This window comes from Parus major, chromosome 2, assembly GCF_001522545.3.
Source record: "Parus major isolate Abel chromosome 2, Parus_major1.1, whole genome shotgun sequence".
Classification (NCBI taxonomy): domain Eukaryota; kingdom Metazoa; phylum Chordata; class Aves; order Passeriformes; family Paridae; genus Parus; species Parus major.
The window spans coordinates 150030534-150052127 of NC_031769.1; the positions used below are offsets into that span (position 1 = coordinate 150030534).

The 21594-nt window shown below is 48.4% G+C and overlaps 1 protein-coding gene across 5 annotated transcripts in view; it reads right to left on the reverse strand.

Annotated features, from left to right (window-relative positions):
- The window catches only part of FAM83H (family with sequence similarity 83 member H), a 25436-nt gene extending 3848 nt beyond the window's left edge, over positions 1–21588 (reverse strand). The window contains exons 1-4 of one of the 5 annotated variants that reach the window (XM_015618071.3): positions 20181–21588; positions 3483–3943; positions 2023–2187; positions 1564–1688 (exon numbers count right to left, since the gene is read on the reverse strand). In XM_015618071.3, the coding sequence (XP_015473557.1) occupies positions 1564–1688; positions 2023–2187; positions 3483–3929 (737 nt within the window). In that variant the 5' untranslated portion in view covers positions 3930–3943; positions 20181–21588. Of the gene's footprint in view, positions 1–1563; positions 1689–2022; positions 2188–2867; positions 3003–3482; positions 3944–6915; positions 7295–16080; positions 16919–20180 lie in introns of those variants that run through there. The other 4 variants (XM_015618070.3, XM_015618069.3, XM_015618072.3 and 1 more) reach the window with 4 other exon arrangements.
- Between the last annotated feature and the right edge of the window lie 6 nt (positions 21589–21594).

Genomic DNA, 21594 nt, shown 5'->3' on the forward strand with positions numbered 1-21594 from the left:
TTCCCAAGTCAAGCTCTGCATCATTTTTCCCTATCTGGAAATTCCCCTAATGGGAAGCAGAGAAGAGACCCCTTATTTTGTCTCATCTGTGTGCACAGGTTTGCTGTAGCTGTTAAAACTGTATCACAACCCAGGAATGTTCTCACCTTTACAGTTCTTCACCACATCCTGCTGGGAATCACGAGGGACCATTTGTGTCCCACCTTGGCTGCCTGCTGGGCTTAACCAAAACCCTTAGAACTACTGTCTTTTTTTTACTTCCCACAGGTTTTTTAATTCTTAATGTGAAGGAAGCTTTGGTTTGGGGTTGTCTGGGCTCAAGGACTTGTTTAGTTGGTGCATCTACCTCCACTGCAAATTGGAGTACTTTTCCCAAAAAACTGCTGCTCACTGTTCTTCAGTGAGCAAAACTTTTGTCCCTCATATCCATGTGGAAGTGCCAGAATGCTGCTTTACCAATTCACCAGCCTGTCTCTCAGAATCCCAGACTGGTTTGAGTTGGAAGGGACCATCACACTTTGTTTCACCCCCCTGCCATGCACAGGGACACCTTCCACTAGCCCAAGTTGCTCCAAGCTTTGTTGAGCATCATCTTGAACACTTCCACGACTTCCCACTTCAGAAATGACACAATATTTGAAAGCCCAAAGCACGTGGGAGTGTGGCAGAAGTAGTCCTGAACTATTACCTTGATGCTCTCATAAACAAAAAATGATCCATTTGGAACAGTTAGTTGTTTGGTACAGCATCAAATGTAATTCTTTTCAAACATCAGGGAAAAAAGCCAAAGTGGAATCTTATTATCAAGGAATATGCACTTTAATCAGATTGTTATATTTTTTCCTTCATATGCTGTGTTTTAAAATACCCTTAATTCTATTTGCTTATCTTCCACCAAAAGAGGTAGGCTTTAAGCAACCTGGTCTAGAAGGTCTTCCTGCCAACAGCATGGGGAGAAGCCCTATGAGCTTTAGGGTCTATCCAACCCAAACCATTTTGTGACTCTATTATTACATTCTTAGAGCATGACAGTGTGATATCCCATCACACTTTCAATATGTGAAGGAGAAATTCTTCTACTGCAAATCTCTAAAAACATTTATTCTTCCAAAAATGAATGCCTTAGCTGGTAAGATTGTTGTTCCCAAAAGGATGGTAATGGCTGATCTCAATCCTAACTAAAACCACCCATCACTAAAACCATCCACCTCTCTGTTGTCCAGAGAAGCTGGCCTGTCCCTGCAAGTATCCAAGGCCAGATGGGATGAGGCTTGGAGAAATATGGTCTAGTGGAAGGTGTCCCTGCCCATGTGGGGCTGTTGGGGTGGAACAGTATGAGCTTTCAGGTCCCTACCCACACAAACCATGCTGTGACTTGATGATTCTGTGTGTGGAGGTCAAAATGAATTTGATCCAGACTAAGATCAAATTAAATCTTACATTCCTTACTCTATGCCAAATTCTCCCTGGAATGGACCAGATGGGAGCTGAGCTCCTCTGCAGACAGCCCCTTGCACAAAGTACCTGAGTGTCTCTTTCTCTGAACTGGACAGGGCTCCTCACCTGTAGTTGCCACTCAGCACCACCATGCAGTCCACCAGCAGGAACTTCTCCTTCAGGTGCCCCTTGAAGGACATCCCCGTGCGGCAGTAGTAGGTTGGGCCAGACACTGTCCTCACCCTCAGGAACTGCAAACCAGAAAGGCACTGACTCAGATGGGACCCTCATTCCCTCCTGGGACCCTCCTTCCCTGTCTCCTTTTAACCTCCATCCTGCCACTGGGATTATTCTCTAGCTCCAGTGGTTCTGCCTGCAGACACACCGATGTACAAAACCTTTTCTCAACACATCTTCAGCCTTCACTTCATGTCATGCCAGCTCTCCTCACTGTCTTCATACTCATCTTTCACCAGGCTACGGCCCATTCTCCCCTTTCTCACGTGTTTCCTGCCATACTGGCCCTCTGTGTTGCAGGACACACCCCCTTAGGACATAAATCAGGGAGGACAGGTCTTGGCTCACCTCCACATAGTTCAGGTTGACTCTGCACTTAGCAGCTGTGTCAAGGAAAAGCTGGGAGTTCATTTCATCCAGCAGGATGTAGACAGGCACTCGGCGAGAAGCAGCATCCAGCACCTCAAAGAGCAGATCCACATCCGTGAAAATGTCCATCACAATGGCCACCACCTGGGGAAGGGATGCAGGGACACGTCAGCCACCCATGCTGGCTCATGCCCTGACCAACCATGTATCCCAGCTTCTCACACCCCAAAGCTGCACTTTCCCCATCTCAGCTTCCTCTTGAAACAGGAAACATCCCAATTAAAGGTCCCATTAAGCACTGTGGACCCCGAACTGGAAAGGTAATTTCTGTCCAGGAAGGTGCATGTTCTGTGTATGCAGGTGAGGGGAAAACTCCCTGGGTGTTTCCTGACTCATCAATCCAATTATTCCGTTATTTTTTTGGCCATGTGATCACAGTGGATGGTGTGTGGAGCTGGTCCCCCCATGCCAACATCCATGTGCCATTTTTAGGTAACTTCCTGGCCAGCATTCAGGCAGCCACTAATCAGCTGCAGCCATGTGCTGATTATATGGGAGGCAGCTTCACAGGTCAACCTTCCTGTCCTTCCTAGCTCCCTGGATATAAATACTTGATGGAAAGGGTGTAAGGAAGAAGGAGCCAAACTCATCTCAGTGGTGTCCAGGGAGAGGATAAGATACAAACTGAAACACAGGAAATTACAGTTCAGTTACAGAAAAGCCTCTGGGATTCTAAGGAGACCATCACTATGGGAACAGAAAGGATTAGTCTCCACCCTTGGAGATGCTCAAGGACACATCCTGAGTGACCCTCTCTAACTGACCTCCTCTGAGCAGGGGGGTGGACAGGTCCAGTTCCAGAGGTCCCTTCCAATCTCTAATGTTTTGGGGTTCTGTGAACTCTTGGTGTATTTTAGCATGGTCTTGGACACTGTGCCATGACAGCAGAGCAGAGCCAAGCTTTAGTACAGTCAATGGTGGATTTGAACCATCCTGCTCCTTTGTCAGGTTCTGGAAGCAAAGTTAAGAGAATTGTCAGAGGACCTGATGTTGCTCAGCCTGAAGGACAGAAGGCTCCAGGGAAACCATACAGCACCTTCCAGTGCCTAAAGTGGGTCCAAGAGAGCACAGGAGGGACTTTGGACAAGGGCCTGGAGTGACAAAACAAGGGAGAGTGGCTTCCAGTGCACTGCCAGAGCGCAGAGTTAAATATGGGACAGCCTGCCCTGAGAAGCTGTGGCTGCCCCATCCCTGGAAGTGTTCAAGGTTGGACAGGGCTTGGAGCAACCTGGTCTAGTGGAAGGTCTCCCTGCCCTTGGCAGGGGAGTGGAACTGGGTGAGGTTAAAGCTCAAACCATTGCATTATGATTCTCTATTCTGATGCTTCTCTGGCACATGTGTGATTTACCTCTGCTCTATCTGGGCTCTCCCTGTCTTACCTGCTGAGCTGCTCGAATCATCCTGCGAGCCTCCTCTTTAATGCTGGGGTTGTCTGGTGGGGGTGGCTGCACCAGTGTTGTCACCTCTGTTCCCCTGAACCCAAAGACCATCGGCCAGCCCAGGTCAAGCTCAGGAACAGCAAGATCTGAGTTCATGGGCCAGTAAGTCCCGGAGGATCCATCCATGTCATTGTCCCCTGCGGTGTCCGTGCTGCCCTCCTGGTTGGCGTACTGCGGCTTCTGGAGGTTCTGGATTATGTGATCTACCTCAGAGCTACAGAGGAAATCGGGGGCTGCCTCCTCGGCCAGGAAGCGCTGGTAACTCTCCTTCCCCTCCTCTGTGAGCACATCCAGGGCCAGGCGGTAATACTCCTTGTAGTGGGGGGGAAGGTAGTTGGGGTCAAGGGGGTTGTCCCCCTGTGAAGAGCTTTGGGATCGACGAGCCATCAGGGGAGAGAAAGCTGGAGGGAAAGAAAAAACATCCATGAGAGCGGTGTCACGACAGCAACACATCTTCCCCATAGAGCAAAGGCAGAGATTAAAAGAACATGGAGCAATGCTGGAGAAAGTTCAATCCAAAGGCATGGGAGCATAAAATTAGGCAAAGGTGTGAGTCACTTAATCATTACCTTCACACAGTTAACTGTTTTGGGCCAAAATAAGGAACAAATCAACCAGGCAGCCCTGGGATAAGCAAGGCCAATGCATCCAACAGAATGCCCAACTTTCTCTTTTAGGCTGTTGGTTGCTAAGCTTCAATTTATCATTTGTTTTAAAGTCAAGAGCAAAGCTGTAGGTGGTTATTATCTATACTCCATTAAAATTAATTTTCAAGTGCTACAGAAGTTATTTACTATGTGTAATGTGGCCCTAAACGAAAAGTGCCTGCCTGAACACAAGGGCACCCTCTGGACCTTTATAAATTGGGTGTTATAACCACCTCAGCACATGAACAGAAATAGGTGGCGCATGGGTGCAGGTGAGTATAAGGGTGTCCTGCTACTGTAACACAGTCAGAAGGCAGAGGAGTCTTCATGAGATGAAGAAATAAAAAACAAAGGATGTGATCACGTCTTCTGTCTCCTTGTGTTGAGAAAAAACAGAGCTGAAGGGGCTCACATGCAATATTTGATAATTATTTATAGGGGACAATCACTTAAGACTGTAGATAAATCTGATTTTAACCCATTTTTGAAAGAAAAGCTTGTTGTGCCACAACAGTAATATCTGACTGATCCACAGATTGCTCAAAGCATTTTGGCTTTAGACTCTGAACTAATGTCAATGCTGGAATCTTCTCTTCCTGCATCCCACCACTGAGGTGCGTGCCAGAAGAGACTTCCTCATGATCCCCAAAGGGTGAGTGACTCCTGCTAAGTTACATTACTGAAAGTGAGCACAGAACTTGAGGGTCACTGCTGTTGCTGTTGCCATCCAACACTTCTGCTTCCAAAATGGGAAGGATTGCCGTGGACTGGGAGGAAGACAAAGACTTCAGACTCAGACTATAACTCTGTAAGGATAAACTATAAGCTGTAAGGATAAACTAGTTTCAAGTTCTTATATGACCACCTGCCTAGCACGCAGCAGTGCTTGTTACTCCTGCCTCAAACTCCCACAAGTTACTCCTGCTCTAAACTGAAACTCCTGATAAAGCTGCATGAAACAACAGGAAAAATTATAGTCTTAATATAAGGATAGGAAAATCCAACAGGTCCATATGTGATACATTGCAACAGAAAATCATCTTTATAGTCCACACATGCAGCTGCCTTTGCAGTCTGAATTGTCTGCATTCAATCTTCCCACTCTAATTCTGCCTTTTTCTCTCTGTGTAAGAGAAAAAAGTACAGAGCACGCCAGTATGTATCTCTGGTGGAAGGTGCCCCTGCCTATCGCAGGGGTGTGAAACAAAATGGTCTTTAAGGTCCCTTCCCACTCAGCCCGTCCTGGGATTCTGTGATTTTAGGATTCTCAAGTCACCAATATTCCTGCTTTTAGCTATTCCACCAGTGTCATGTCATTTTAAGGACTTGCTCCCATGTTCCACTCATCTTGGATAGAAGAATATCCAAGATGTCCAACTCATCCAGATATAACCCACAAAGCAGAAAATGGTCCCACAGAAAACTGTTCACAGTGCTCAGAGATGGGAGCAGATCAGAGACAAAGGACCAACTGCAACATTAAAAGGAAGAAGCATCAGAAGTCGTCTGTGGTACTGCTGCATAATCAAAAGAGCAGAGGAAATGTCACGCTGGTAATGGCAAAGCAATTTTATATTGATTAATACCATTATTTTACTCCAGTTATAAACAAAGAGGGAGAAGACTGAGCTTTAAATAAGGATCAGGTAATTGACTGTTACTTGGTAGGACCACGGAAAATGCCAGCACTACACAGATTCAAGAGGAACTCACAAGCCAGAGTGGGCTGCGGATATGGAAGTTTTATTCCTCATGTCCCAAAAGAAGGTGGTTTATGCCTGAACTCTGATTCCTCAGTCTAGAGAAGACATCTAAAAACTGTGACCAGGACATCTCCACTGCCAGCACAAGGACTAAATGGGCAGAAAATTAATCTTGCAGGTTTGGAGGGACATCAGGAAACACCTGTGCTCAGCTGGGCTGATTTGGAAGAACTCTCCCATTGCTCTCATTGACAGGAGGGTGCACCCAGATGGGGGTTAGGCTCTGCTCCCAGTTTTCACAGTAAGGAGTCATTTGAGTTTCCAAAGTGTTTGTGGTGCTCGGTGTGTTTATGAGTAAGCAGAGAAAATGGTACCAGCAAAGAAGTAAATTTGATACAAAAGCAAACTGATCCTCATGGGTTTCCCTGAGAACAGGAGGACACAGATACAGAGCTGGAGGTGTCCTGGTACCACTGAATACAGCAGTGGGGGTGGGCTGCTGGCCTGGCAGGGATGATCAGGGGGAGCCTGCAGGGGATGTTTGGAGGGGGCCTGGAAAACCCTGCACTTACTGTGTGTGTGGGGGGTTATTTCCTCCTAAACAGACCCACAACTCAGAACTGTGAAATAAAAACCAGAAGCTGTGTTTGTGCCCCCATGTGTGTCTGCCCCAGCTCTGCGTATGTTCCATGGCTTGGAGCCACCTGGTCTGGTGGAAGGTGTTCTTGCCCAGGGCACGGGGTGGAACAAGATGAGCTTTAAGGTGCCTTCCAACCCAAACCATCTTGTACTTCTGTGATTCCATTAATTGTCGGCATCCTTTAATTCCCTGGGTTGCAACAAGAACAATACCATGTCGATGAATTCTCAGTTTGCATGAAAAATGCTGGTTTATAGATATAAGTAAGTAAATAAATAGCTATACACACATACGCACACACATATACATGCACAAAATTCTGGGTATTTCATTAATCTTCCAAAAACATTCCCTGCCAGGTAAAGCAGAAGGGAAGAAATTACCTGGAACCCCAAAGGATATTTATCACCTTTTGTCACTTTGATGGGTGTGAGCTGAGTTCAGGTCAAGGAATAAATAAAACTTCTCCTGTTACAGCCCATCTTGCTGAATTCAGATGGATTCTACACTTAGTTCATGGATTTTTTTTAATTTTGTTTTGCTCTGTTCTAGCTTCTGTGATCACCTGCCTGCAGCTGGCAGAGCTCTGAGGCCCTGGGTCAGATTTGGTCTCATGAAGCTGCTGACTGCCAGGTTGGTTCTCCAGTTCTGGATCAAATCATCCACTATTGGAAAAGCAATTCCTCTCCAAATCAGATGGAAGCAATCACATACCACTTCTGGCTGATATTTGTGTTCCTGAGGGAGACAGAACTGGCTTTTAAACTCCTATCTCTTCACTTTTCACTTCTCTCTTAACTAGTTTTGATCCCATTATCCCAGTGCAAGGCTGGATTTGGTGGAGGAGCAATTCACATGCATCAGGAAATAGGAGATGGATTACACATTGTGCCACACTGCCTTGTTATTTTTTTACTCCAGAACTGTACATTCAATGTATTTTGTAGGGGATTCCATGCCTTAGACATTTCCCCTCAGAGGGACAGGAGACACATCAGTTATCAGCATGCTTCCCTGACAGCTGGATTCTCCCTCATCAGGGGCACCTAAAACAACCTGGAGAAGACTGAGGGGAGACCCCACTGCACTCCACAACTTCCTCATGAGAGGAAGAGGAGGAGCAGACACTGATCTCTGTGGTGACCAGTGACAGGACTCAAGGCAGCAGCTGGAGCTGGATCAGGGAAGGGTTTCATTGGATATTAGAAAAAGGTTCATCCAGAGGGTAGCTGGGCACTGGAACAGGCTCAGCTTGTTCTGAACTCAGGCAGAGTTCAAAAAATGTTTGGACAATATTGTCAAGCACATGGTGGGACTCTTGGGGATGGTCCTGTGCAGGGCCAGGAGCTGCACTCGATGATCCCTGTGGTCCCTTCCAACTCAGCTTACTCTGTGATTCCATGACTCCAAGGAGAGGTTGGCCCCTTGTTTGAACTTCACCTGCATATCTATTTCCTGCAGCTTCTTTCACCCCAGAAAAAGAGAAATGTTGTACTTCTGGAATTCTGAACCGCCATAACTGTCAAAGAAACTGAGTCACAAACTGAAAATACCGCAAATGTAGATTTTCAGCCTGAACCTACTGATTAATAGAGAATTTTACTTACTTACAAACTTACTTATTTTATTTAATTAGGAATTTCCTTTTAATTGCTGGTGCAAATTTAAAAAATCTTCTGACACAAGTAGTGAGGATTTGGGGGAGAAATGAGGATGCTAGAAAGATTAAGGTGTGACAATTTGCTTGGGGGGTCTTTACAATGGGCAACAAAATATTCTTTATAATGGGTAATAAGATAGTCTGTGTGCAGTTACAGCACAGGCACTGAACTGTCAGTGGGTACAGGAGACGAGCTGATGTCAACCCAGCACCTGCAGCTGTAAGCAGCTGTGTGATGTGTGCAGCCAGAGGGAACCCTTGAACATCCCTCCTTCCATTCCCATGACAATACTGGAAAACTAAGGCCCTGAAGTCCCTTAGTCCAAAAGCCCTGCAGTGCACATCCAGAAGGGAAGAGGAAAGCTCAAGCACATCGCCAATGCCCTCCATGCCTTCAATAGCCACAATTTTATTGGGAAAAGTTTCCCAGGAAGAGTGGGAGAGAACTGTCCTGGCATTAGACAGGAAAGGAATTTGGCTACATCCTGCCAATATGACCTGGGGAAAAAAATCCAGCAATTGTTTTAAGCTGGATTTTTTGAGCAGAAAACACTGATACAGGACCTGAGAATTTCTTCAGACTACTGAGCACACTGGCAACATCCCTACTGATCTGGCAGCATCCCTACTGATCCTGCAGCCAAGCTCCTGTGCTTCAAGGAAAGGAAAATTCCAGAAGGTAAATTAGGCATCAAAGGGGGAAATCTACTTCTCCCCATCAACGAGCCCTTAGGTCTTGGGAAAGTCACTATAAATAAAGTGCAAACAAACTATAGCCAGGGCAGCAATTGAGGTGTTCACAAAGAGGCACTCCATGTCACCTGGGATGCCCGAAGGTACCTGGCCTGGCCTCCAGCTGCTGCCGAGGCTGCGAGTCTCTGCACGGTTGGTGTCACACCTGCTGTACTTTAGATGCCCAAAGGCACCTGGAATGTGCCAAAACCCACAAGTTCCAGAACCAGGATTACTCCTCAAGGATCAATGATGAAATGAATATGTATAATGTGCCTATCTGCACCCCCTTACAGGTGCTGGAAAACAATACTAATACTCAAGAAATATGGGATAGGATTCATCTTCTAACAGACATTCTCATGTTTGTCCAAATATTCTCTTCATTTTTCTCCCAGACATTAACAAATCAGCCTACTAAAGCCTCAGTGCTCAGATCTGAGCTGTTTTAACTCCAAGATTCCCCTTACCCTGTCACACAATTCATCCCACCAAGATCCTGCTTGGGACTGTCAATGCTTTATACCAGAATTTACCTAGAGGATGGGAGGCAACTTTGACAGGAGTGTGAGTCAGATATTGGGGACACACTCTTCCCTGTGAGGGTGGGGAGGCCCTGGCACAGGCTGCCCCGAGAAGCTGCAGCTGCCCTGTCCCTGGCAGTGTTCAAAGCCATGCTAGATGAGGCTTGGAGCAACCTGGGCTAGTGGAAGGTATCCATGCCTGTTGTAGTGCATCTAAAATCTTGTTATCTCCCAAGGGTAAAACTCACCTCTGGTTTGTATAATGTTAGTTCCTACCTGAAAACCTTCTTTCCCTTCCCCCCTCCCATTGGCTGTGACCTCCCTGTATCCCCTAATCACCCCTGCCCCCTGGTATAAGAGATAAAACCCAGGGCATTTCGCTCTCTCTCTTGCCCCGGATGGACGACAGACAATAAACCCGGGATTATTCAGCAAGTTTGGGCCTCCTGTGTCTGGATACTTTGAGTCTGTGTTGTATCCACTCCAGGACCCCCTCCGCCGCCTGTGCCCTGAGACCAGCGGGGCTCTCACCACGGGGGGTGGGACAGATGGGTCCCACCAGGAGAAGGATTACAACACATGCCCATGGCAGTGTTGTGGGGCTGGATGAGATTTAAGGTACCCAAAACATTCCATGATTCCTTCTCAACACCCCATCTAAACCCTGCCCTTTGGCAGCGGGAAGCCATTCCCTCTTGTCCTGTCACTTCAGGCCCTTGTCCAAAGTCCCACTCCAGCTCTCCTGGAGCCCCTTTAGGCACAGGAAGGGGCTCTCAGGAGTCCCAGGAGCTTTCTCCAGGCTGAACCCCTCTCAGCTGTCCCAGTCTGCTTCCAGAGCAGTGGAGTTTCAGCCTACTCCTATGTGTCACAGTGGCACTACTTCACACATTCTGTAAGTCAGTTACCATTATTTGGTATTTCATGTACTTCTCTGCAATCCTAAGTGATCATTCCATGAAACGATCTCCATAAATGCAGAAATATTACTGCTCATGATCAGAACCTTTAGAGCCAAACCTGCAAAATTTAGTTCCTCCCCAATAAATCCTTCTCCTAATACAATGGCTGTGACAAGCATGAGCACAGACAGGTACAGAGTGGCATGGAAAAAAACACAGAATCTCCCAAGTCGGCAGGGACACACAAGGGCCATAAAGTCAAACTGCTAGCCCTGCACAGGGAGCCCCAAGAACCCCACAGAAAGAAGGTGCTGTGGGTACTGTTGGCACTCTCCTTCGCACACTGACCTGGACTGGTGGTTGGGTTTTGCAGGAGGAAGCTGCAGGAGAACAGAAGGTGGCTCTGTGGCTACTTGCAGTAACTCCTCCCATGCTTGGGGGCAGTGGATAAAGGAGAGCACGAAGCAACTTGTTGGAAATTTAACAAGTTGGAGATGAAGGCTGATAGAATGGGCTGTCAAGAAGCAGGATTCAGTTCTCCTCCACCTGTCTGCCTGGGCTGTGCCAAAGACACTGTGCTGGCTGCTGCTGCTGCTGCTGATGGGGAGTCCCAGTGGAGTCACTCCCTTCCATGGCCAAAAAACCATCAGAAGGAGAGGAACAGGTGAAAAGGAAGGAGCATGAGGGTCTCAGCCATCCCTGTGCTATGATCAAGGCGGTGGAGGGAGTCTCCAAGAGAAATTTCCCTTTGTCTTGGCCTGAGATCTGCCTCTGTTCTCACTAGTACAAATGGGAGTGACTTTACTAGTTGTGATACACATGCATTTGGTTTTGAGATTCCCAAAAGCTGTCAGACCCCCTTAATGAAGGGAAGAGTCGGATGTGATCACAGCCTGCAGATTCCTCCACACTAAAAAACACTCAACCACGTGGAATATTTAATGTAAGGAAAAGTGCCTGACAGATGAAGCTAGAGGTAAAAACTGCCCCTTTCCCTCTGGATTCATTATAGGACAAGAAACTGGGAGAAGCAGAAACCTGTTTACTCGGACAGCATTTGGTGCCTGTCCATATTATGTTCCATTTCAATAGACTTTTACAGGTTTTTTTACGAACAGAGCAGCAAGAAATCACAGATTCAGACATGCTGTGATCACCACAAAGCCCTACAGATTAAAATAAATAAATAAAAGGACCTGCCTTTCTCCAGAGCCTTTGTGCCTGGTGTGAATCAAGGGCACTGGACCATGCTTGCCCAGTCTAAGCAAAAGGGAACCAGCTCAGTGCTCCCTTTCTCTCTCATGTGCTGTGCCTGGTGCCAGCCCTGCTGATGCCTCAGCACCTGGGGCTGGCTCCATTTGCCTCCCTGGTGCTGACTCCAGTGCTTGTTTTTACGTGTTTTGCCTGCACAGCCAGTTCCCAGGCTGCCTCGCTCAGGTGATCCCTTCCCTGGCTGGACCTGCTCCGCTGCTTTGGGACACTCCCAGGAGCTGAGGCTGCCGAGGGCAGGTAGCACCCAGGAAGGAACTACCTGGGACAAAGCAGGGCTTGATCCCAGAGCCTGGAAAGGGCTGGGAGGACCTGATCTGTTCCCCAGACCCCTCTATGCAAGTACAGACACAAGGTCCTGGGCTTAACCACCTCATCTTTTCACTGCCCTAGATACCACCAAGAAAAGAAAGGCAGCAGAGGCAGACTATTCTTTAGCCCACACTCTGCACAGCCAGCCACAAACCCCTCTGTGCTATCAACACTTGAAGGACTTCCTCCAAATCATGGGCAAGAAATTAATCAAGGCACTTTCAATCCCTGTGATGGGTCTCACCTGGCCTGTACACCACATTCAGTGGTATCACTGACATCTCTTAGGGTGGGCTGTGAAAAAATTTCATGTTTCCAAAATGCCTCAATACATGAAGTCTACAAATCAACTATTTAAAAGAAAATACTTGGCCTCAAAAAAAAAAATAGGAAAGATCCTGGGCAAACAGACTGCTGATGTTCTGGGAGGGTTGGGTTTAGGAGAGGACAGCAATGCCTGAGGGAAAATGACTGGAGCAGACATGGTGACAATGAGACATGGAAAGTGTTAGCTTGCTCTCAAGAAAATGTTGTACTTGGTAAATGATCTGGGTAGAGACCTGTCTCCTCAAACATGGTTTAAGGTGTGGGGTTTTTAATTCTGCAGTGTGTGATGGAAGGACAAGCCAGTGCCTTCTGATCTTGCTGCAGAGGAAGAACCTGTATGAACAGCAAGACATGCTCATCCTCTTCAGAAGCTGCTTCTACATGTACTCATTTTCCATCCTAAGGGTTGGACTTCTCCTGAAAAGGATCTTGGCAGTCTCACAGGGGTGCAGCATATGAAGTTTTGATGTGCAGCCCAGAATTTCCTACTTTGGCCAGAACACGTGGCCATGGAATTGTACAAGAGCTGGGGCAAAGAGGAAGCTGCCCAGAGAAGCTGTGGCTTCCTCATCCCTGGAAGTGTCCAAGGCCACATTGGATGGGGCTTGGAGCAACCTGGGATAGTGGATGGTGTCCACGCCAGGGGTTTGGAGGAGATGGTCTTAAAGGTCCTTTTCAACCCAAACCATTCTGTGGCTGCATGATAATGGATGCTGGACACCTTCCCATGAACTGCTCTTCTCGCCAAACAGGGCTCAGGCACATTCCTCAGAACAGGACAGTGAATTATGGACAATAACCTGGACTTGTTTTTAGCTACAACTGCCTCTGCCAAGTCCTAATTCTTATTTTTTCTCTTTCAATTCTCCTCTCTGTATTTCATGCTGAGTCTTACTGTGTTCTTCTCAATGTCCTCTTCAGGCAGCAGGCTCAAAGCCTGGGTTACTGTCACAACTTCTGTTTGGGATTTGTTACTCCTGTTACAATGCCATATAATGCTCCCAGACCTTCCCCTATGGTCATCTGAACAGCTGATCACTCCATGTTAATCATCTGAGAGGATGTCACCCCATTCTTCACTCTGGATTGTCATACATGGATCACAGTCATCATTTAAAAAAAAACAAACCAGTACCTCTGCCAGCTGCTAGGAGTTTCACTTCAGAAGTTTTGGCCACCAGATGAGAAATTGCTTCAATTAATCAATTTTTCACTGAGCTTGCAGAGATCACAGCTGCACCTTCCATGCTCATACCTGTGGCAGCTGACCCTGATAAATGGCTCCAAGAACTCTTTCTGTGTCTCAGGTGAGTAGTGAATGCCCTGAATGCTACAGGCATGTGGCAGAGTGGAACTGGGAACCTGGTCTGCACCTCCAACACCCACTGGACTCTCATCTCTACTTATTAGGGCAAGGGATCCCATAGAACATTCTTTGCTAGAGAATCAGGAAAGTGGCCAGACATTCAGAATATCCAGGGGATCTTTCTGCAGGCCAGAGGAAGGGAAAAGTGGCAGAAGAATTACATGTTGTAATTTTCTTTGTGAAGTGGTTACTGAGACACCTGTCAACATGTCCCACAGTGACAGCATGTGAACCTGTCAGCCTTAACTGTCCCATGCAGCAAGGGTACAGAATGGACAGGGAAAACTGAGCTGTGGGGAGTCACCAGTGCAAAACCTGATGTTTACAGCAGCTGGAAATTAAATGTCATCCTGTGTGCAAAAGGTGTCTCTTAGCAGATTATCTGAATAATCATGGAACCCTTTGGGTTGGAAAAGCCCCCTGAGACCCTCAAGTCCAACTGCTCTCTCAGCACTGCCAAGGTCACCACTAACCCATGTCCCCAGGCAGCACATCTACGATAGCAATGCTCATGCCAAAGTCACTATTCTTCAGCCAATTCCTTTCCCTGGATTTTTATTCAAAAGGTTGCAAGTATAAGGAAGTCTAAAACAGAGAACTTAAAAAGAAGGACAAACAGCATAAGGTCGAATTTGGAGAAGAACCATGTGCTGCCCTTGACTTTTACTCCCCCCACACACTGTTTTTAGAAGTGCACTCATCAGTCTCCTCTTCCTCATTAAAACTACAGGAATCTCACATATGGGCCTGACAAGCAGTCCAGATGTGTCCCATGTAACCGTAAAATGCAAAGAATTCCAACCCTGCAGGTTTTGGAGATGAATTTCCATTATCTGCAAAGTTGTGGTTGGCAGAAAAATTACGTCTAGAACATGGGTGAATCTGTCCTGAGCTACGACCCTGCTCTGACACAAGCATACAGACATTTCCACACTTATAGAATCCCAGAATCAGGCACTGGTTAGAGTTGGTAAGGACCTTCAAACCCATCTTATTTCACTCCTTTGTTATGGGCAGGGACACTTTCCAATAGACCAGGTTGCTCCCAACCCCATCCAGCCTGACCTTGAAGCTTCCAGGGATGGGGGAACGACAACTTGTTCCTTTGGCATGCAATTTTCCCTAAATCATATGAAGAGCAAGAGGTTTTTTTTCCCCCTCAGAATACTTCTACTGCCAGATCACAGCAAATCCAACTCTCTTTTTACCCCTCAAATGCAACTATAAAGTCCCTCAGGTAAATGGGAGTGAGACCAAAATGAAAACAACTTTCTTCCCCTAAAATTCAGCTCTCATGTGTCCATCTGGGGCTGGGACACACTGTGCCCTTTTGCCTCCTCATCCAGGGAGAACATATGCATAGGGAGCTGGAAACTGGTGTTTAGCACTGCTGTCACTGTACCTGCTCTGGTTTGGGGTAGTTTGCTGCTACTGACCTATTTTTGGCCTCTCTTGCAGCTGAGCTTATTGCAGCTTCCACAGATTAGATGTTTTCAGCAGCAGGATGTGATCAGTACTTGTGTTCCTTCACAGGTGCCTCTTCCCTTTCTAACTGTTGTAGAAGATGGAGATCCCAATCCTCAGGCCAAGCAAGATCCCTAATTGACCCCTATTGACCTTGGCCAATTTAGTGTGAGCAGCACAGAACCATCCCCTTCCTCTCCTCATACACAAATCCTGAGGTCTGTCAGGCTCACAGCTATGGAAACTCAGCAAGTGCTAGCCCGTGTGCCTGTGCACGCCTGTCCACACACATCGGTCCATGCTCCTGCGTGTACGTGCATGACTGTGTCAGGGCTCCTGGGCCGTGTCAGCACTCAGCTGCACACCCAATCCGTGTGTGTGGAATGCAGGGGCCTCGGGAGTTGCTTCCCAGCTCCTCACCCACTGCAGACCTTGGCCCTCACAATACATCCCCTCTGTCCCAATGTCGTGACCATACATCCCCTACAGCGGAGAGGAGGCCAGCTTGGGCTCTGTTATGGAGAGCTCAATCCCGCTGCAAGACTCTTCCCAAAGAACGAGGCTGAGTTTGGGAATATCTGCTCCTCAGGCATTTCTCAAAGGGGAAGGGCCGCAATTGTGTGAAGCGTTTGATAAGCAGTTTTGATCTGAGGACGGAAGGGTCCCTTCCCCTGCCATCCCTGACACAACTGGGACATTCCCTCACCATCTCCAATCCCTGCTGCCTGCACTGGGACATTCTCTCGCTCCCCTTGTCTCTCTCGTCTCCTCCTATCTCCCTTCTCGCCATCATGGCGTGACTGGGAGCTCCTGCCACTGGAGCCTTCTTGCATAGAAGCAACAACCTCCTCCCCGTGGACTGCCTGTGGAATTCCCTGTCCCAGATGCCGGGTGCTCAGCCCCGTGCAGAGGAACAGGACAGACCCACCCCAGCCCTTGCCCTCCACCTCATGCAGCCATAGAGATACCCTAGGAGGTATCTGCCCTTCTCCTACCTTACCAGGGAAGCCGGGCAGGTGGTGGGTAGGTAGTGGGTCACTCTCTGGCTCAGGCGGCCATGCAGGTACCCACGAGGTCTCCACCCTTCTCTACTTTCCCAGGTGAGCTGGGGCAGGTGGTGGGTCACTCTCCGCTCACTTGGACGTGCCTGCAACCTGATTCACCTGGAAGCCAGGCGAGCGAGGCTCCACCCAGGGCAGAGCGGGGGTGAGTAAGAGCGAGAGAAAGGCAAACTCCGGAGAGCTGTTCCCTCCCCAGGCGCGCAGGGAGCCAGAGATAAGGGCTGCGCATTCCTGAGCCGCCGGAGGCCTCTCCCTTCCCGTCTGCCCCGAGCCTGTCAGACCAGCTCGGGACTGGGAGCGGGGCAGGGCAGGGCCGCAGCCCCTGTGCTGTCCCGGCCCTTGGCATGGACCCTCAGCACAGCCCGGGGCGCAGACCTTCACCCTCAGCGCCGGGCAGGGCCCCTGGCCGCTGCCCCCAGCTCGGTCGTAGCCTTGCGGCTCTCAAGAAGGGGGATTTGGGCTCCGAGGGCACTTCTCGTGCTCTGGGTCTGTAGGGGACAAACGAGCAGCAGCTCCTAGGCAGTGACACCGTGGCACCAGGAGGGGTCGGGGGCAGCGCCCTCTCCGCTGTGCCCGCCGTGTGGGACTGTGTCCGCCGTGTCCCTGGGGGTGCTGGGAAAGGGGGTCTGAGGCCCATAGCCGTGGCCTCCTGCCCACCCCCGTCACCGTCTCCGCTCAGCCGGGGCCCCGCGGGCAGGGAAGGGTTAAGCGAGATTCCCCGCAGCCCCGGGCGTGGCAGTGCCTGTTCCACCTTTCATGTCCCAGCTCGTCCCGCCCGGCAGCCGCCGCCGCCGTGAGGGCCGGGCCGGCGCTGACTCAGGCGGGGGTGGGGGAGGCGCCACGGCGGGGAGGCGGGAAGGGAAGGGAAGGGACGGGCGCGGGGCTGAGGGGTCCCAGCGTGAGGGAGCGGCGAGCTCCGTGTGCCGGGCACTGCGGAGCTATCTCCAGTCTGAGGGCAGGTTTCAGCCTGCTCACGAAAAGGACATTGAGGGGCTGGAACGCGTCCAGAGAAGGGAACAGAGCTGGGGAGCAGTCTGGAGCACCAGGAGCGGCTGAAGGAGCTGCGGGGGCTCAGCCTGGAGAAAAGGGGGTTCAGGAGGGACCTTCTCGCTCTCCACGACTCCATAACAGGAGGGTAGAGCCAGGTGGGGGTCAGGCTCTGCTTCCAGAAAATAAATGACAGGACGAGAGGTCATGCCCTCCACTTGCACCAGAAGAGGTTTAGGTGGGATATTTGGAAGATTCCTCCTGCAAAGGGCTGTCCAGCCCTGGCACAGCTGCCCAGGGCAATGGTGGAGTCCCCATCCCTAAGGAGATTTATCAGTGGTGTGAATGTGGCACTTGGGGACATGGACTAGTGGTGGTCTTGGGAATGCTGGGGGAGCAGTTGGACTTGGTGACCATTGAATCATGGAACAGTTTGGGTTGGATGGGACCTTACACCTCATCCAGTTTCACCTCCCTGCCATGGACACCTTCCACTAGTTCAGGTTGCTCCAAGCCCTGTCCAACCTGGCCTTGAACACTGCCAGGGATGTGGCAGCTGCAGCTTCTCTGGGCAGCCTGTGCCAGGGCCACATCACCCTGACGGGGAAGGATTTCTTCCCAACATCCCAACTAAACTCACCTCTGGCAGTGGGAAGCTATTCCCCTCTGTCCTGGCCCTTATCCAAAGTCCAGATCTCTTCAACCAGCCCCTTCAGGCACTGGCATCAAGGTAACAATTCATCATCTGCTTGGCTTCTCTTCCCATGGACAGAACACTCCAGCTCTCTAATGGAATGTAGTGTCTCTGTTTACATCTTTGATATTATAATACCTTTTCTGTCATCAGGAAATGGCAAAGGATCTGTTTTGAGGCCCCAAAAACAATGACATTTCTGGTAGTGTCATGACTGTGATATGGCCATTTGAGGCAGGATCTATCAGGCTGAACACTGGGGACTACTACAGAGGTGGCTGCATCAGCACCAGCCATCCCATGCTCATCCCATAGATCTTGTAATGGTGTCACTATGTACATAGGGCAATTCAGACCTTCCAGACCAGGAAGATGAACTGTAGCTGAACCCCACCGGACACAAGAGAGCTACACCATCTATCTGATCTCTCACATATACATTTACATTGGATAAGCAGTACCCCTGGTCTGAAGCTGTGATTCAGAACGAGCTGAACCAATCCTGCCTGTAAGGAAAGCCAGTTTCAACATGAGTTTGTATCTTTTCCCTGTATGATACTGAAATACAAGTTGGTGAAATCCCTCAGAAAGTCAGGTTTAATTGGTTTTCTACAAGGTTTCAGTGTGTGGCTTTACAACCCTTTTATCCTTAAAGAATGATGACTTGTAATAAGAGTCTGGAATGAGCTCTAAAGAAACTTAAAATCTTTTAGATTCTATCAGCCAGCAAGGACCTGTGTGAATTATTCTGAGATGTTATTACAGGAGGGAAATCCCAGTGAAAATACATTGGCCTTCACAGAGTATGTGGTCAGAACTACTCCCTACACTCCCGTTTCAGCCTTTATCTCACACCAGTTTAATCTACTTCATTAAGTCTCATAACCTGTATTTGACTAAAGTATTTCTCAGTAACGTAAATACAATTATCACCTTTAGTCTTCTCACTGTTAAATAGAAAACACTTAAAATCTCTCATTTTCTCTTTTCCCCATCACTTAAATGGTATTTGCAGACCTTTTCTGTTCCAGCTTTTCAAAACTAACTTTCAAATCTGAATATCAAACAGGATGCTTTTACTTTCAGTTTCACTACTGCTGTATACACAAATACATCACCAACCTTTTATTAGAGTAGGTTTGCTTTCTCCTGAGCCAATTTCTTCTGGGCTCCAGACTCAATATCACTTGGAATTGCTAATTTTAAAGGTATTCCTAATGCAATAAAAAGGCCTGCATCCTTCCACTTGGGTATTAGTAATAAAGTTTTGCTGATTTTCTATTCTGAATGTTGTTTGTGTTTATTTTCTTGTTTTATTTCCAAGATGATATTGGTTATTTTAGAGAATCTTCACTGTAAATGCAATGTACGTGTGTAAGTGGTGTTTGTTTGGTTTTCATGAATTACAATGTGTTTGCATTGTTACACTGGATTAGTGCAGTAAACTGGGTAATTACTGTTTGTTACCAGTGTCTTACTAGGCTTCCTCTGCCAATGGACTGCAAACAAAGGACACTCGTGTCCCAGATTGATGATGTCTAGATTAATGACACAGGGTAAAACAAAGCATGTGCAATGAGTGTGAGACCTAATTTCAGATTGTGGTAGCTGCTTCTGCTGGGACTGCAGCTCTCGAAGCCAGCAGAGCAGTGAGCACCCTGAGTGGGTGGGCAGCAGCAGGGGGAACACCGTGAGTGGGTGGGCACAGTTCTCCCCAGGAACCAACACAGCATGTGTGTTGGACCCGTCACATGCTGGGGTACTGTTCTAGCCCTCAGATTTGGCAACAGCTTGAACAGGAGCACTGCAAGGGGTCTCAGCACTTATCAGGAGGGGGACTGCAAAATTTGCATCCTCAAGTGCCAGAGAATTCAAAACACATGGGGATATGGCACTCAAGCACATGGTTTAGTGGTGAACGTGGTGGTGGTGCTGGGCTGGTGGCTGGTCATGATGCTCTTACAGGTCTGTTGTGACTGAAATGATTCTGTGATTCCATTATTTTAAAACTGAAATAATGGAAATCTGACCTGATGGGAGCTTGGATTCTGATAGATTTAGATGGGATACCCTGTGAGGGTGGTAAGGCCCTGGCACAGGTTGCCCAGAGCAGCTGTGGCTGCCCCATCCCTGGTAGTGCCCAAGGCCAGGTTGGACAGGGCTTAGAGCAGCCTGGGATAGTGGAAGGTGTCCCTGCCCATGGCAGGGGTGGGACTGGATGGGCTTTGAGGTCCCTTCCTACCCAAAACATTCCATGAGTCTGTGATTACCACACTCAGCCCCTGGCTCCATCCACCACGGAGCAGGTGACCCACTGTAATTGCTGACAGAATGCAAGGAACAGACACATTACCCACAGGCACCACAAGCAGAGACAAGGTAATCTGGAGAACAGGAACTCATTCCTGAGTCGCTTCTTTAGCAGTGCAGACCTATGGGCTCTTTGATAACAGAGAAAGTGCTGAATCTTCTCCTTGACTCCACAATGGTGGCTCATCCCAGCTGCCACTCTTGGTTTGATATGTTCAGGCTCTGCATTTGTACATATCAGATTATCTGGGTTAAGTGCAGCTTTGCTTTCACCCTTTATCTATCTGCTGTTTTAATATCATCTGCCAGTTTTTATGCCAGCTCAGTTTCAAGGAGTCCCAGGCACTGACTGGCACTGAGCACTGAGCTGATTTTTTCTGCAGTGACTGCAGACTTGGTCACTCGACTCACAGGTCCCTAATCCAATTCCCACCCCCTGCTGTGCTGACAGAATTGGAAAAGTCTCTTCAGTGGTTGCACAAGTCATCCTCCTCTTGTTCGTCACAGTGACTTTTTACTGTAAAAAACTTTACAATATTTACAAACCACATTATTCTAACAAACAGAACGGACATCTGATTGGAACTCTGGGAGTTGGAACAGGAATGTGGTCTTGCAGAGTTTCACTGTTAGAAGTTGTTTGGTTTTTTAAAGAAAACTGCCTTCAATTAATGGGGCTGATGGGGAATAATCTGTGAAGAAACAGTGTTATATTTATACAGCAGCACTGTTTAGGAACCAGGGGACGGAGTTGTTGTAAGGGTTTGCTGGTTTTTTGTTTATCAGTGTTCAGCCCTGATGGCCATCCTTTCCTTCTGGTGGAAAACCCAAGGGTTCTTGACTAAGGAAGGTCCCTGAGATCAGGTAACCTGGCCTTAACCTCTGACCACACTGGAGGGTCCCCCATGCAGACAGGAGGGATTCAGAACACCCAGCATGACCTGATTAAGAGAAAATCCGGACCTGCTTGGCTGGGCTAGTTAATGTTCCCCCACAGGAGCAAGGATATTCAGGGTGAGAGCTCATCCCTGCACTGGCAGAACCTCTGTCTTCAACAGTCATGGGATACACATTTTAATTTCTAGTCCACACTCGTCTAAAACTTCTTTATGAGGGGATGAGGTGCAGACACTGATCTCTTCTCTGTGGTCACTGGTGACAGGATCCAAGGGAATGGCCTGAAATTGTGTCAGGGAAGGTTAGGCTGGAAAAAAGTTTAGAAAAAGGTTCTTCACCCAGAGGGTGGTTGGGGACTGGAATGAGCACTCAGAGCAGTGGTCACAGCACCAAGCCTGACAAGAGTTCAGCAGGTGTTTGGACAACACTCTGGCCTATGCTGTGAGCCTTGGGATGGTCCTGTGCAGTAGCAGCAGCTGGACACGATGATCCTTGTGGATCCCTTGTGATCCTTGTGGGTCCCTTGTGATCCTTGTGGGTACATTGTGATCCTTGTGGGT